At 42.4% G+C, this 15,390-nt stretch overlaps 1 protein-coding gene across 3 annotated transcripts in view; it reads right to left on the bottom strand.

Annotated features, from left to right (window-relative positions):
- The window catches only part of NOX4 (NADPH oxidase 4), a 107,215-nt gene extending 101,426 nt beyond the window's left edge, over window positions 1-5,789 (bottom strand). For 2 of the 3 annotated variants that reach the window (XM_074168689.1, XM_074168707.1), the window contains exons 1-2: window positions 5,733-5,789; window positions 4,920-5,015 (exon numbers count right to left, since the gene is read on the bottom strand). In XM_074168689.1, coding sequence (XP_074024790.1) covers window positions 4,920-5,015; window positions 5,733-5,789 — 153 coding nt within the window. The remainder of the gene's footprint in view (window positions 1-4,919; window positions 5,016-5,732) is intronic. The other variant, XM_074168698.1, reaches the window with a different exon arrangement.
- Between the last annotated feature and the right edge of the window lie 9,601 nt (window positions 5,790-15,390).

Below are 15,390 nucleotides of genomic sequence, written 5' to 3'. Positions count from 1 at the left end.
GACACTCTCTTTCATCCACCTTTGCTGACATCAAATCCAAGTGTTTGACAACTTCCTTCTACACTCTGCCTACCCAATACCACACATGCTGTTATCCCATTTCATGGAGGGGCAAAGAGGCCTAGAAAAACTAAAGGATTAATCAAATTCAAAGGGCAAATCTGTGGCAGACATAGTAGGGAACTGGACCCACTACAAATTCAAAGCTGGTATTCTAAAAACTTCTCCAGGTAAGTATACAGCAATCACTGTATTTTCCTTCTCCATAGCAGCAGAAAAGGGCTCCACAGATTCAGTGGGAACATAAGTTCTCGAGCTATCTCTGTCTGATATACGGTCCCACAGAAACCAGGATGGACTCCTGGCTACGCTCATACAACATGCAAAGTAGGACAAAGAAGCAAAGAGTCAGTTCTCATTGGATGTTCTGTGAGCTGCAAAGGAAACAAGCTTCTCTATAGTTCGGCAAATTATTTCAGTATTAGGTTGAGGGCTAAAAGAATTTACTGTGTATCACAAAATTCCCATAAGTTCATCAGTTATAAACACAGAGATGAATGTTACCTGCAACTGCTGTGCACAGAAATCTAATATCCAATATATGGTTTCAAAATGTATTGGGGAGTAAAATACAGGAAGACTTCAACAAATATTGTCTTATCTCACCTTTAAAGCTCATCTTGTAGAAAAAAAAAAAAAGAATTGCGTATATGTTATATATATATATATATGTACCTGCTTCCATAGCAACATAAACCTATTAATAAATATTTTTGCTTCATGTAGCACCCTAAAGAACAAACCCAAAACAGCCTGGTTACAAGGCAAACAGGAAAACTGTGTATTAAGGAAAATAAAGAGTCAAGATACACAGCTCCCTTCAATGCTTAGATGCGTGGGTGCAGTAGGGCTGCATAAGGATCAATGAAAGCAGAATTTAGCCTCCATTAGCAAAACCTTTATCATTACAATAAAGCAGCAAGGAGAGACATGCAAGTTACTGGAACATATTTGAAGCCATAAATAAAGATGACATAAATGTGATGCACAGTACTGCCCAGTAAGGCAGCAACTGTACAGATAAAAAAAGTGAGGCAGCACTTTTCCTTTTCGGTCAGTTTGTCAGTTATTCAACCTTTTCCCAAAGAGACCCTTGTGAGAATGCATTTTCTCCACTTTGGTGTGAAACCCAGAAGCTTATCTCTTGCATTAACATCCATTTGACTACATTAGAGTTATTTGAGCAGGGACTAGAGAGGGAATAGGGAAAGCGAGACCTTTTATGCTGTGAAAAAATGAGCCCAGTGCTCTTTCTATTCATGGGGAACACAAACAATAAGAAACACATATTTCATTTAATGCTCTTAAAAGCAAGATTTGAGTTCTATAATAAGGCCAGTACCAAATTTAGGATTGAATTTGTTGGTCAAATGCAAGCAAACTTGCTGGATAACAAAAATAGAGCCAAGCTATAATATGAAGGGAGAAATCTTGAAGTCTGGAGCGAAATTTATTATTTGGACAATTTTTATGACCGAGAACCTCCAACAATGGAGAGTTTAGAGTCACATCAAGTAATATATGAATCTTCCTTTCTGTAATTCATACATAGTACATCCTGTAGTATCTACCATGAAGATGGAGATGAGAATCTTCCTTTCCTCTTTGTCACAATCTTTTATATGAAGTCAGTGCCTGTTATGTTCCTCACAGACTTCTCTTCTTTAGGCAAAATAATTCCACAAGTTTACATTTATTAAATTATGAAAAACTGGGATATTTTTTAGTTGACTCATGTTCTTGAACCAGCAGCGATGAATGCATTCAGGTGGTGAGACTCTGATCTGCAGTGTGACAAGCAATTAAGTAACCAAAAGGGCAGATAATCAAGGCAAAACTACAAGGAAGGGGTTTACACCCCCTAGGTTCTGGTTAGCTTATACCACAAGAATCATATAATCACAGAATTATTCTGGGTGGAATGGACCTTGGGATGTCTCTATTCCAACCTACTACTCCAAGCAGGTTCAACACCAAACTCAGACCAAGTTTGCTCAGGGTTTTGTCCAGTTAGTTTTTGAAAACTTCCAAGGACAGAGATTACACATTGAAGAGTTTATGGTGGTCTCATCAATAGGACTCAAACTGAGCAAAGTGGTGACGTTTAACACAACATAACTTTACCCACTAAATTTTGTGGTGTTGAATAGGCTGATTAACCTTCTCCTAGCACATCAGTGTCATTGACTTATTTATTCTCTTTGCACTTCCAGGACACCACCATGCTATTATTGCCTTTTTATAGGTGTAGAATTAAGGATGAGAAAGATTGGCATTGAAAGATTAAGAGTTGGGTACCTAAAAAATTTTTAAATCCTGTGCTAAGTATCAAGATTGCAGAGAATGCAAAGAATAAAACTGAGTCACCTTCTTCTGCAGAAGGCTGAAGGAAAGTGAACCACCTCAGTAATCACTGAAGGAAAGAATTCCTTCTTCTTCACATTAGAAAGAAAAAAAGTAGCATGAAAACATGGCAGAGTTGAATTTATTCGGACATTCAGTTCAAGATTTCATTTCATATCACAATCTGATTTACCAAAGCAACTCTTCTTGTTCTCCATCCTGTTACTTGGAAAACAATAAAATTACCTGTGGTAAATCTTTCAGTGTTGCAAAAGCAGAAGTTCTTAAGGAGATTTTAGGCTATTGCAGTGTACAAAGAGAGAAAAAAACTCCTTAGCAGACCTTGCTGAAAAACAAGACTTTTTTTTTTTTTTTAATTCAAAAAAATGCCATTACTTTTTGCCAATTTTTTGTTAACTGGCTGGAAAAGGAACCAGTTTTCATGGCAGTATCCATAAAAATGTCCATCCTCTCAAGACAAAAAAAAAACCCAACAGTTGAATTATAAATGAAGAATTTTCATCTAAATCTCAACATTTTCAAGCATCAAGAAATGGCACACAGAGACACTGCAAGCTACTCATCCATGTATGGAACAGAGAGGAGACTGGTTAGGAGATCGGTCATGAGGTGGACAGTGGCTAAACAAGCCAATGTAAAGAGGAGCAAAAATCCCCATGGAAGGGAACAGTGGCATTAGCATGGCTGTGCTTACTCTGACTCCTGAAGAGACTAAAACTGGGTTCAGTTTTCCCAACCCTTGCAAAACAACCTGTATGATTTATACACATATTCAAATATAATGAAGAGATGGGAGAAAGCCAACTTTGGCATCCTGGAACGGTATTTCTACGATATTTAGTCAAATTGTAAAAAGTGAGTTGTGACAATGTTTTACAGTCTTTAATGCTTTCAAAAAATTTAAATTAGTTTCACAGCTTTGGTTAAAAGTATCTTTTAGACTTAGCTTTTCACTTTCTTCCTCACTTTAAGGCTTCTTTGGTACTTTTTCTCACAGTTGCAGACAAAACTCAAACACATGGCCTCCAAGCTCTCATCTCCTGACCAAGACAAGGAATCTGTTGCCTGAATCAACTCACGGGTTCTGGATACACATTATATTATTGTGTACGTGTCTTTCATTTTGAAGTATAAAAAACCCCAAAAAAGGCCAGGTGATGAGCTGGTACAAGGCACATGAGTCTTCTGAATTGAGAGGAACTTTGCTGATTGATACCAGCTGACAATCTGGCCCAACATGTTGACCCAAGAACATTCTTTTTATAAACAACCCACTTGCTCTGCCAGGAACAAATGGATGCACTGGGCTGCAACACTATTAGAGATTATGGTGAAATTAAACATGTTTTCATGTTTTTTCCTGTTATAAAGTCATCATCATGAATTATTTAATTATTTTCATTCCCTCCTTTTTGCATTACCTTTGCTAAGGTTCATTTCTTGATACATCTGAGGCAGCCATAAGAAGAAAAAAGGAGAAAAGTCTATCAGGTCAACTTACTTTCAAGCAAGTTCACAAAAGCTTATGGAGCTGATCAGCTCTGGCAATGATACCAGCCATATGAAAAAAAATATATCCTGGCTCTACCAAAGATAAAACCCAGAGGCTCTACAGCAGGTTAGGATGTGCATCATCCGTGCTTTAGCCCCACGTCAACTTTGCATTGAAATCCATTCCCTAGTATGACATGGTGTTACAAAACATCATGTTATTTATCTACTTTTTCCTGCATTCTCAAATTCTGAGCAACCCTAGAGCACTTTCCAGAAAATTGTTAACACCTAATCTATCCCTTTGGACAGAAGTCATTTCAAAGAACTGCAACAGCACAGCTGTGGATAACTTCACAAGACAGACCCATATCTCACTTTCCCAAATTATCTTTTTTTTTTTTGGATTCTTCTGGTGGTGGTGGATATTACCCTCGCAAAATCAAAATAGGAAAATCTTCGTTAAACCACTCAGATTCCAAGAATTTGTTGTTAGAAAACACAACTAAAATTACATAGATTACAATGATTTACACAGAATGCAAAAACTGTGAGGATGACAAACACTGAAAAGAACTAAGACATAGCAAAGGATTCCTTCAGCAAATATCTATCACAATAACTGGATAAGGAAGGACTTGCCAGCGCGAGCCCATAAGCTTGGCTAACATTTTGATGACAAAAAGTTGAGCTCCAGTCATCTGTTGAGCATGTTTGTGTTCCTGTGAGCCTGTCTGCAGCTGGGAACACTGGGAGGGTTCCCAGAAGGCAGGGGAAGGATAGCTGTCCCACACTCAACTGGCTCTTTTTCTTCTCCACGCTACTCACTTTCTACTCCTAAACAACTGTCAACAGCATCCCAGTCACTTCCTCCTTGATCTTTCCCCGCTTTGCAGCGTTAGCAGGCAGTTTGTGTCATCCTTGATTAGCAAATGCATCCTTTCCCTTTCCCATCTCCCAGCATCCCAATTTCCAGGGCAAAAAGTAATGTCCGGGTCACTCACCCCTAACATCTGATGCAAATAATAATACTGCAGCCCTTGATAATAGAGCAGGAAGGTTTTCCAGAAGAGCCATACATTGAGGGAGAGCCAGAAAAGCTAAAATGAAACAGAAACAAGAGATTGTAAGTGAAAGTTACATGTGGACACTTTTCAGAGTTAATTTCATTCATAAAAGTCGTATGCACGTAGTTTCATAAACATACGGAACAGGAGAAAAAACTCCGAGCAATTAGCAGGAAATATTTAAAAGTATTAAAAGGAATAGCCCCTATGTGAGAAGTTTTCACTTTGACTGAACTTCACAAAACTTTACCTTTGTGACTTAAGACTACCCAGAGCTGGCAAACCCCTCCGCATACAAAACGCTGCTCCAGCTCTTTAGTTAGATACTGCAGTTAAAGGCTCAAAGAATAAAAAATACCAACAAAGAGACAAAGGCAGGACGAACTTGACCTCCAAGAAGATGTATCCTCTCCCCCAAAACTATCTCCAACAAAAAGCAAAGAGCGCTACAAAGCGTGCCGAGTCCCCGCAGGACGCGGACGCCCCGCATTGTCCCCGGGCACACGCCTGTACCTCTGCCAGCCTCTCACCGGGACGCACCGGGAGCACATCCCGACCACCCGGGCACCGACACCCCCGCACGGCCGGCACCTCCTGCACCCCACGGACCCCGCCGAGCCACCCGCCACCCGGCCCCGCACCCCTGCGCCCACCTCCCCAGCCTTCCCCGCAGCTCAGCCCCGCCGAGAGACACCCCCCCGCCCCGAGGGGGGCGAGGGGGGCGAGGGGGGTGGGAGTGCAGCCCCCTACCAGAAAGAGGTGTTTGCTCCCCTCGTTGGCCAGCCAGCTCCTCCAGGACAGAGCCATGGTGCGGGGCAGGACCCGCTGAGGGGTGGGGGGGGTGAGGGGGGCGACGGGGGGGCGACGGGCGGGCGAGCCCTCCTTTTCAGCGGGGCTGAGCCGGTCCTCCTCCCCTCTCCCCACCCCTCACCCCCGCCCTGTCTTCCGGCCGCCGGGGCGTTGCGCTCCGGCCCCGCCGCCCCGTTCTCCAACCTCCCCCCGGCTGCGCCGCTGCCCCTTTGTCTGCCGCCGGTAGCCCTTTGTCCGAGCCGCCCCCACCCTGCCTCTCCGGGACCCGCAGCCCAACCGGGGCTCGGCAGGGGCCACCCCCCGAAAGGGGCTTTGGGTCGCCAGCGCCTCTGTCCCGCAGCGATGTGGCCGGCTCCTCGCATTTCCCCCACCTTGAAAAGCGAGTTTCCCCACAGGGGAAGTCCGTCCGTGGGTTTCCCTCCCCCAGTCTGTGGGGTTCCCCCGTCCGTCCGTGGGGTTCCCCCTCCCCCCCAAAGTCCCAGCTCTCCTCCCCCCCGCCCCCCCCCGGGCTGAAATGTGATACAGGAGGGAGTGGGGGAGCAGCCGTGCATGCGACTGTACTGCGATTCGGGGGAAAACAAAGAGGCTGTCCAAGAAACTAGCGTTGAGGTCTACATGAGGTCCTCGAAAGCTGGGAAGGGCCAGTTTGCTATTCCCAGTTTGATCGTGCTCCATCAGGTGTCCCCAGGCACTGGAAAAGGCAGGCTCCTATGCCTGGCACAAGGCCACCAGGTATGCAGGCACAGCGGGTGCGTAAATCACAGTGGGTGTGTAACCGTGTCGCAGCCACAGGAAAGGGTGCTATGGACACCTCCACATCCACAGTGTCCCCAGTTCTGATTGCTACCATTGCAACCAGTCTACTTTTGGTGGTGGTCTTCATGTTTGGGTTGGTTTTGGTTTTGGGTTTGTTTTGGAGGGAGGCATTGCACTGGCTAGTGATTTTTATATTAAGAAAAAGCTTTAAAAAAAAACCCTTGTTGCTAGCAGGTTTTAAATACAACACCCGGAGTCACCAGGGGAACTTCCACTCTAAACCAGGCATCGTGGTGTACACGGCTTCTCCTTGAGATAGCAGCAGCAGCGACAGCTGGCAGCAGAGCAAGGCTGTTTTTCCGGAAGATGCCAAGTCCAAGGAGCAGCGCCGGGAAGTCTCATCCAGTCCAGCTTGAGCTGGCTGTCTTCCTCTTACAACTCGGAAAGTTGCCATTTTTTGTGTTCCTCATGAGCCACGTACCAAGGGTTCGGAGAAAACTGGGAGGAAGCTAAGTACCATCTTCTTTCCAGTTCCATATAAAGATGGAGGGAGTGTCTGACCCACATGTGGCCTGAAGCTTAAAGAATATGAGTAGGGCACGGGTCCTGTGAAACTCAGCTGGGGGTATTTTGGCTGCAGCAGGAGCCCTGTCTTAGAAAGTGGCAGGATTTCTGTGGCTGTATGAGGTGCCAGGTAAAGTTTTGGAACAGTAGGACAGAGGTTTACAGCTATTTTATATCATCAAATGACACTAAAAGAACTAGTGAAAGGGAAAAGACATATTTTGAGTGTAAGACTCACCAGAACCGTAGTTTGATGCCAAAGCAGCTCTAACAGCAGAAGAAATAGTATAGTTTATTTATCTTGTTTGCTATTTCCATTCACTTCCTCATTTCTCTTGGAATGTAAAGAGAAATGGAAGCTGCTTACAGAGAGCCAGATGACGAAACTTCTCTAGACAAGCATGTCAAAGCTGGAATGACAGAAAATAAAACTTGTAGGATATGTCAGGCCTAATAACGTGGGGCCTCGGCCAAAGCTGAAGCCGCAGCAAGCACAAACAAAACCAAAATAATTTGCCCATGCCATATGCTATACTTCAAAATACCCTTAGAAATGTCTCTGAAAAATAAGCTTATGCAGGATTTGACTGCCCACTCACATGAAGCTGATGACTCATGAGCCAGCGACCGTACTTCACTGCCCACTTCCCAAGTGCTGTAATGCATGTGGAGTACGTGACTCATGCGCCAGTCAACGTTGCATCCTACATCGTATCTAGGTACAGAGCAAGGAGTGTGTTTTTGTAGAACACATCCCCTTTTTCTTTCTCCCTGGAAACAACCAAGGGGTTTGAATCAGTGTCCCAAGAAGAGGTGGCAGAGACCGGTGCCATACTAATACAACCGCATTCTTACCCCGTAGAAAAGGCTGAGTTTGCAAATGGCGAAATCATGCCTTCCCAGGGATCTCTGAAAGTCTTCTGTCTTCTTTCTCTGTTTTAAACCATCCCAGATGTATATGAGCATGTGTTTTAAACTGCCTGGTAAGAGCACTTAGAAATGGCCAGAGATACTAGTTATAACCTGAATAATTCTAAAAGTTCTGACATGACTCTCAAACATTATTTGAGCACCAGCTCATCTCTTCTCCGCTTCGTGAACATCCATCCTCCAATTATGCCAATCTTTGCGCTTCGTCCTACCAGCTGGACAGACCACTGTCAAGGCAGACAGTGCCTCTTAGAGACTAAGCATGTACTTTCTCTGATGAGGGTGCTTCTACTGCATCAGCAACGTCACCATAACTGCACACTCGCCTTCCAAGTCTACTTCCCATCAACATCCGCTACACGCAAATCTACTCTCCCAGAGATTTACAACACTTTGCTGAGTGTCGTGGTGTTAGAGATATGGCTTAAAGTGTTTCTGTTGCCTGACTTTTCCTTATGTACCTGAGAGCGATCCAGAGCCAAAACACCTCAACTTCTAGCTGTCTCCATCTCAGAATATTATGACCATCCTGCAAGTTCCTGCGGTGGCTGTGCGCGTTGTGAGCACAACATTGTGACCTTCCAGCCTGGGGAGCGATCCGGGCACCTCATCTTCTGGTCTGTTGCAATCTAGATTTAGGCAGACAGGCCCTTCAATTCTGCCTGCATCTCTAAAGGGGCTGATCCAGTGTGCCTTCTCCCAGCATTTACCCATAACACTAAGTGCATGGGAGGAGAAGAAAACATCGGCACTGATTTCATTACAGAGAATGGGAAAAGTGCAGTTGCTGCATAATAGCTGAGCGATTAGAGCACTTGCCCAACAGTGGGAGAGCTGGACCTTTCTCAAAGAACTGAAGGCATTGCATTCACATCCCAGGAAAGTTTCCTAACCACTGACCTTCACCAGGGTCAAGGAAGGAAACAATCTCCAAGTGAGCCACTGTGCAGCCAGGAATGCAAGAGAGAGAGGTCAAAGAGAATCAGAAAGGGCCACTGGCCAATTGGTAACAGCACACATCTAAGGAATGGAGAAGATAATCTAAGAAAAGGAGATTTGGGATGCTAGCTCATTTTTTTGTTTCCATTGGAAGAAAAAATGCAAAGCAAATTACAAAATTCAAAATGTTCAGGGGAAAACTGCAATCACAGAAAAACCCAGTAACTTCCCTTCCCTTCCCCTTAACAGAAAGGTTTCCCCACAAATAAACTTCTTGTATTTCTTAGAAACTGTCGTTAAGTTACATGCTGATTGCCTTTGTAATTTTTTTTATAGTTCCAGTGTGTAGTCACAACATAAGGGTAAAATAGCAATCAAAATGTATTTCACTCTTAAGATCTGTGCCATGCGGGCAATATCCTGTGCAATGGCATATGGCTTTTATGGCATTACGTGTTCTGTCACTTCTTTCCTTTTTTGAAACAGGATCTTTACATTTGCTGCATACCACAAGATCAACTTGCTTTTTTGTGTGCTCCCTGATGGACTCGGAGGCCTCCCTAGGGTGAAATGCTTCTCCAGAGTTGGGTGACAGCCAAGTTTATTAATTTCAATGAAGCTGCAGTGATTCATGGTAATGCATTATTTACTGCTGCCGTAGTGTCTAGGAGCATTAGGCATGGCCCAGGCCCACACTTTACCTTACCAGAAAAGTAAAATTTATGCCCAAAGACTTCAAATGAAAAGTCTGACAATGACAGATGGAGTTCTGATCCTCGATTCTTGTAGATACAGGAAAATGGGCACCAGTAGCATTAGCAGGCTGTGGTTTGCTTCCACTGAAACTCTCTCCTGACCTAAAACATTCAGCCCCTGCTCAGCTCCGTGCTACAAGTTCAGAAATATGACAGGGGGACCTACAGTATTTTGTCCTCAAATAACCTCCTGCACATTCCTGATTCAAACAAGAAAGATAGCATGACAACTCCAACACACGGCAACATCATTCATCACAAAAGAATGCAAGCACAGAGCACATGGGGAAAATGCGTATAATAAATACAGCTGGAGTGCATTCCGTGACAATTTGAGAGAAATGTCAGTTATATTTATTTTTCCAACTGTTTGTAAGATTTTCTTGAATGGTTATTACAAAATTGAAGCACATATCTACGGATCATTAATGCACAGCATCTTGTATCTTTTGAAAGATTTTGGGCCCAGTCCACCTTCCACTGAATTTATGGGCCTTTCCTTGATTTCACTGTGAGCGGGGACCGGGTCTGCGAATAGTACAGGGGTTAAAATGTATATTGTATTGATTTTAGAGGTTAAAGGAACTATTTTATTCCCCCAAACTGGCATTCCAAAGTTTCTCAACCAATCATTTCTCTATTTGGCTAATCAACTCTGAGTTTATGCAGTTCTTTTAAAACAAAGAAAAATGGCTAGCCTTATTTTAAAACCTTTGAAGAGGGAAATAAACACAACCTACCAAGCTAAATGATCCCTTTTTTTTTTGTGAATGCACCCTATTTTTAGACCAAAGAGGACTGAAAGGGAGCACTGGCATTATCATATATTTTGCTGTTACATGGAAATTATTCTACCCTCAGAAATCTGTTTTTTCTTCAGTTTCGTATAAGTTACTACCAATTTACCTTTTAAACCTTTTTTCCTGGTTAACTGAAAAGACTGTGCATTTAGTTCTTAATTCTCCCGTCCAAGACCAGGTTTCCAGAGTTGGAGGGATTTTAGTAGACATTTCATCTTCCTTTCTGAAGAGGAAACTCCTTCTTTTTACACAACAGTCCAAAACCAGGCTCACTGATACTATAGGTAGGAGTACAAGTATCTCAATACATCACAGGATACTCCTCTGCTTATATGCCAAGTTAGTGTGTTTGCCAATTTAGCTGCAATGCTGCACTGAAGATTATTAATACTTCCAGGCCATGAATACAAGCTATTGAACAGAGCTGGGGTGGAAAAAACGTTACTGAACAATCACACTAACATGCTACTGCTGAATAGCAATCCCTTGTGGTACGCACTTAATAAAAAAGTGATACCCTTCAAAGAGAGGCCAGAGGTTTAGTGGAATCATTAGTAACTGAGTCTTGGAACAATCCATGAAATAAATGAAAAGTGGGCAAGAAATGCTTCATATCAGCACAGTCACTTCTCAGGTAGAAGGGGAGAGCCAGTTAAGGGTGCGCAGCAATAATTTAAGGCAAGGAATAAAACATTCTTTTACATCTCCGGTAGTTTGCATCCCAAGGTGATGGAGTGCATGCTAACATTGTGCGAGGGCATCCTGGTTCAGTGCCAGGACACAAAGGTCAGTGCCAAATAATCTGCAGTATCCAAGTTTCCCAGGGAGCTCATCATGAAGACGTCAGTCCCAGTTAATTGAAAAATTTTAAACAATTACAGTACAAACTACAGCTCTTAGAGTTTACAGAGCATAGTTTACAGAAACTCTTAAAGTCCACAAGTACAACATCCAACAACATGCTTATGCAAGCATCATAAATATCAACATTGAGCAAACATTCATAATTCCCCAATTCTTGGAAAAACTTTTTCCTTGGAGGGTGTTAAAGTTAAAAGCATTGAGACTGCAGATCTGAGAGATTGGCACATTCTTCTGCATTAACTCTGCCAAACTGGTGTTTGCACTCTTACTACAAAGTTAGCAGGGCAGGAAAAAAGTTGGAAAGGCAAGGGCAAAGGAGGGCATGAAACTAATAAAAGAGCTCTGAGGACTAAAGCTGGCTTTTATCCATGATCAAAAAAAGTCAAACAGGAAAACATTTTTGATACAGCAAGATAAAAAATGAGCAAAATTTGGTCAGCTATCCCAAACACTAGAAATTCCCACCTGAGGGAGACTTCATTCTTTGTCTATTCACAGTCACACCTCAGAATCCTCTTATAAAAGTGCCTCGGCCAACTTTATTGCTCTTATTTAGTGTGGACTTACATTCATTTTCACAAAAAAGATGATTCAAGGATTGGAGCATCTCCCTTATGAAGAAAGGCTGAGAGACCTGGGACTCTTTAGTCTGGAGAAGAGAAGGCTGAGGGGAGACCTTATCAATGCTTATAAGTGGTGGGTTGAAGGAGGAGGGAGCCAGACTCTTTTCAGTGGTTGCCAGTGAGGGGACGAGGGGCAACGGGCACAAGCTGGAACATAGGAGGTTCCACTTAAATATGAGAAAAAACTTCTTCATGGTGAGGGTGACAGAGCCCTGGAACAGGTTGCCCAGGGAGGTTGTGGAGTCCCCTTCTCTGGAGATTTTCAAGACCCGCCTGGATGCAGTCCTGAGTAACACGCTCTGACATGCTCTGGGCAATCCTGCTTCAGCAGGGGAGTTGGACTAGATGATCTCTATGTTCCCTTCCAACTCTAAAAAAATTCAGTGAAATTCAGAGAAAACTTGCTCAAATCACTCATGTAGACTACATTTATGGAAGTTCACTGTTGTCTCTGCGTTTGAGAAAGAAACTCCTATGGGAATGCAGAAGAGAGCTATTCAGATATTTCTCCCCTAATTACTCCGTCTTGAAAAATTTGCCTTCTGAAAGATACCTTTAGGCTGTCTTCAAGATGCATCTTGCTGCCTGTACAGATAGATAGGGAATTTGAAGTGCAGTACATGCTATTGCCAGAGATATGGAAATCTCCAAATGCCCACACGCAGATGAAAGGTTGTAACTGCACCAGAAAAAAATAATCACCACATAATAAACAACAAAAAAACCCCCACAAAACCACATAAGCAATGACTGGAACCTGCCAGTACAAACTCAAGGCAGAAAAGTTGCCTGTGCCACACAGCTGCAGTTGCTGGGGAGGTGAGGAGCAACGCAAATATGGTGAAAAAGCAAGATCTGCCGAGCTTGGGGAGAAATTGTGGTATGGGATTCAGTCAGACAAAGCAACTCCGGCTGGCAGTAAGAGCATAAACACTAATAGAGGGAAAGTGCTCTGGCCCTCTTTAAAAAAGGCGAACACCAGTACGTGAATAAATATTTATCCCCTGTTCATGATTAAGTTTAGCCTGGAAACTAGACGAGGTGCAGCAAAGCGCTGGAACAGCTTTCCGGTACAAGAAGTGGGATAAAAAGAACTTGTTAAATGTTAGAGATTTATTGTTTTATGAAAAGGACTGTGTAATATCTTCCAGAGTAAGTGGAAGACTGTTAAATGATCCAGTTTCAGAAAAGGTCTTCCAGTTCAAACACACCTTCCAGCAATCGTTACAACACCCGGGGACTGCCAACCCAGACCCCCAACAGGCTGGCACAGTCCTGACTTCACTACTTCTTCCTTTTTTAGTAGCAGTATTTTGGGTCAGAATTACTGAGTTATTTCTGACATTTTACTTTCAATTTAATATTGAACACGTTTCTCTCTTTTAATTAAAATCCTCTTGACCTTTCCTGAGAATGGGCCTATTATTGTCACAATTATGTGGCCTCACTCCAGAATTGAACTATTTTTGTAGAAATACTACATAATATTCTTAGTTGGCGAGTAACTGCACTGTAAATTTAACTCATATTCCTTGCTTCGTACAACCTACCGAGACAATCTCACAATGTTAGAGGATCCCCACCCCCTGTTCAGTTTGATGAAGCCCAATGACATGTGGAACTCTCTGCGGATCATGTTGCATTTAGTGCTAAGACAAAGTAAACACTGTCAGGCAAGATAGTTTAGACAAGAAAGATTGTGAACATTATGGAGAAGATTTTAGGGGATAGACTCGAATCCCCTATTTTATTCAATTAGGTTTCCATCCAGTTAAGGTATTTGGCACACATTTAACTTGAAAAAGCCCAAGCGCTGAGGTCCCGTCTAACTTTGCTTACAGTTAAGTAAAGGGATTTCTTTGCCTGGTGAGGGCTTTCAGCACATATGCAATGGCTTTGTTGAATCAGTCTTGCACAGGAGTAAATGAGAAGCAACATTACTGAAGTGAATGGAATTATGTGAGTTAGACTGGGAACAAAATATGGCTGGTATTTCTCCTTGTTCTCCCCTCCTCATTCTGAGTAAGCAGAGCCAGTATTATTAGTCAGCCATCATGACAAACCTTGACACAAAACGCTGTTGGCTTGAGAACCTTCATTTTAAATGCACTTAAAGTTTAATAATACCTTTAAAGTGTTATTTGATATCTAGAAGTTTATGATTTGCTTGCATAGATAGATATGCTTTTAACTGATGCTATGACTTTTTTTTTTTTTTTTTTCAGACCATGCCATTCCTTTGCAAAGTAGAAAGTTAGTATAAGTCTTAGTTATCTGAACCTGTTTTGGGCTTTCTTACTAGGCAGTCTTCTGGGAGAAGCTGAAGGTCTCCTCATTGTATAGTAAGGACTTATAGTAGAGTTAATGTTATTTTTTCCCCTGGAGCCACAAGCATTACACAAACCCTTGCCAATTAATGAAACACAGTTTCTGGTGAGGCTACTTAAACTGAACCAACCAACAACAAACGGCTCTTCAGTTTGTGTGAGACCAATTCCACAACTGAGAAATAAATACTCTTGCATGGCAGTTACAACTCTCAGCTACGCAGCAAGTGAACTATTTCCACAGCAGTTTACTATCCCCCCGACCACGTTTTATGACAGCACTCTTTTTCCTTATTTACGTGGTGCCTCTGAAAAATTTGCTGCAGTCACCTTTCGGTATTGCAGATCCAAGATATATTTGCCAAAGGCTTCCCTCAAGAGCAGCACCACTGGGGATTATGATAATCCTCACTGAAACTAAGGGCTGTAACCAAACTCACTTCCCTCGTTTCTCTCATTTAAGAGAAGCGTAGAAAGAAGTCACTGAGGTCTATCGATGAAAAAGGTTGTTGAAAAAGAAATATCTCCAGAAAAAAAGGCACGTTACTGCTCCAAAAGGCAAGTGCCAAAGCTGAATTTATTACAGGGCAGAGTTTGTTACATATTTACTAAGAAGAGCAAAGTTTACGTTTGCACATGAAAGTATCGCAAGAAACACATGAAAGAAAGAGAAAAGCTGGGACACCTTGAATAAGAGTATCAAGATTTGTAGATGATGAAATAAGCATGGAGTACATGCAAAGATAACCTTTTTTGTTACTACAACCCTTGCTAGGAAAATATAAATGTACATTCCTTATGAAGAAACACTTTTTGCAAACACTTATCTATCAGGAAGTGCTTGGTTTCTTCATGCATATTTTCTTCAAACATTTTTTCTTTCTTCAAGTCTAGCTCCACTGATTAAAACAATAAAGGAATAGTATAGATAATAATGGCATGATTTTTTCAATTCATGTATCATGTACACTCAAAATTAATTGTTCAGTAATTCCAATTTTTACCTGAGGGAAAATATAGAAGATATAACTAACTTGAAA

Source organism: Numenius arquata, chromosome 1, assembly GCF_964106895.1.
Source record: "Numenius arquata chromosome 1, bNumArq3.hap1.1, whole genome shotgun sequence".
NCBI classification, from domain to species: Eukaryota; Metazoa; Chordata; class Aves; order Charadriiformes; family Scolopacidae; genus Numenius; species Numenius arquata.
This window is presented reverse-complemented; position numbering and strand designations above follow the sequence as displayed.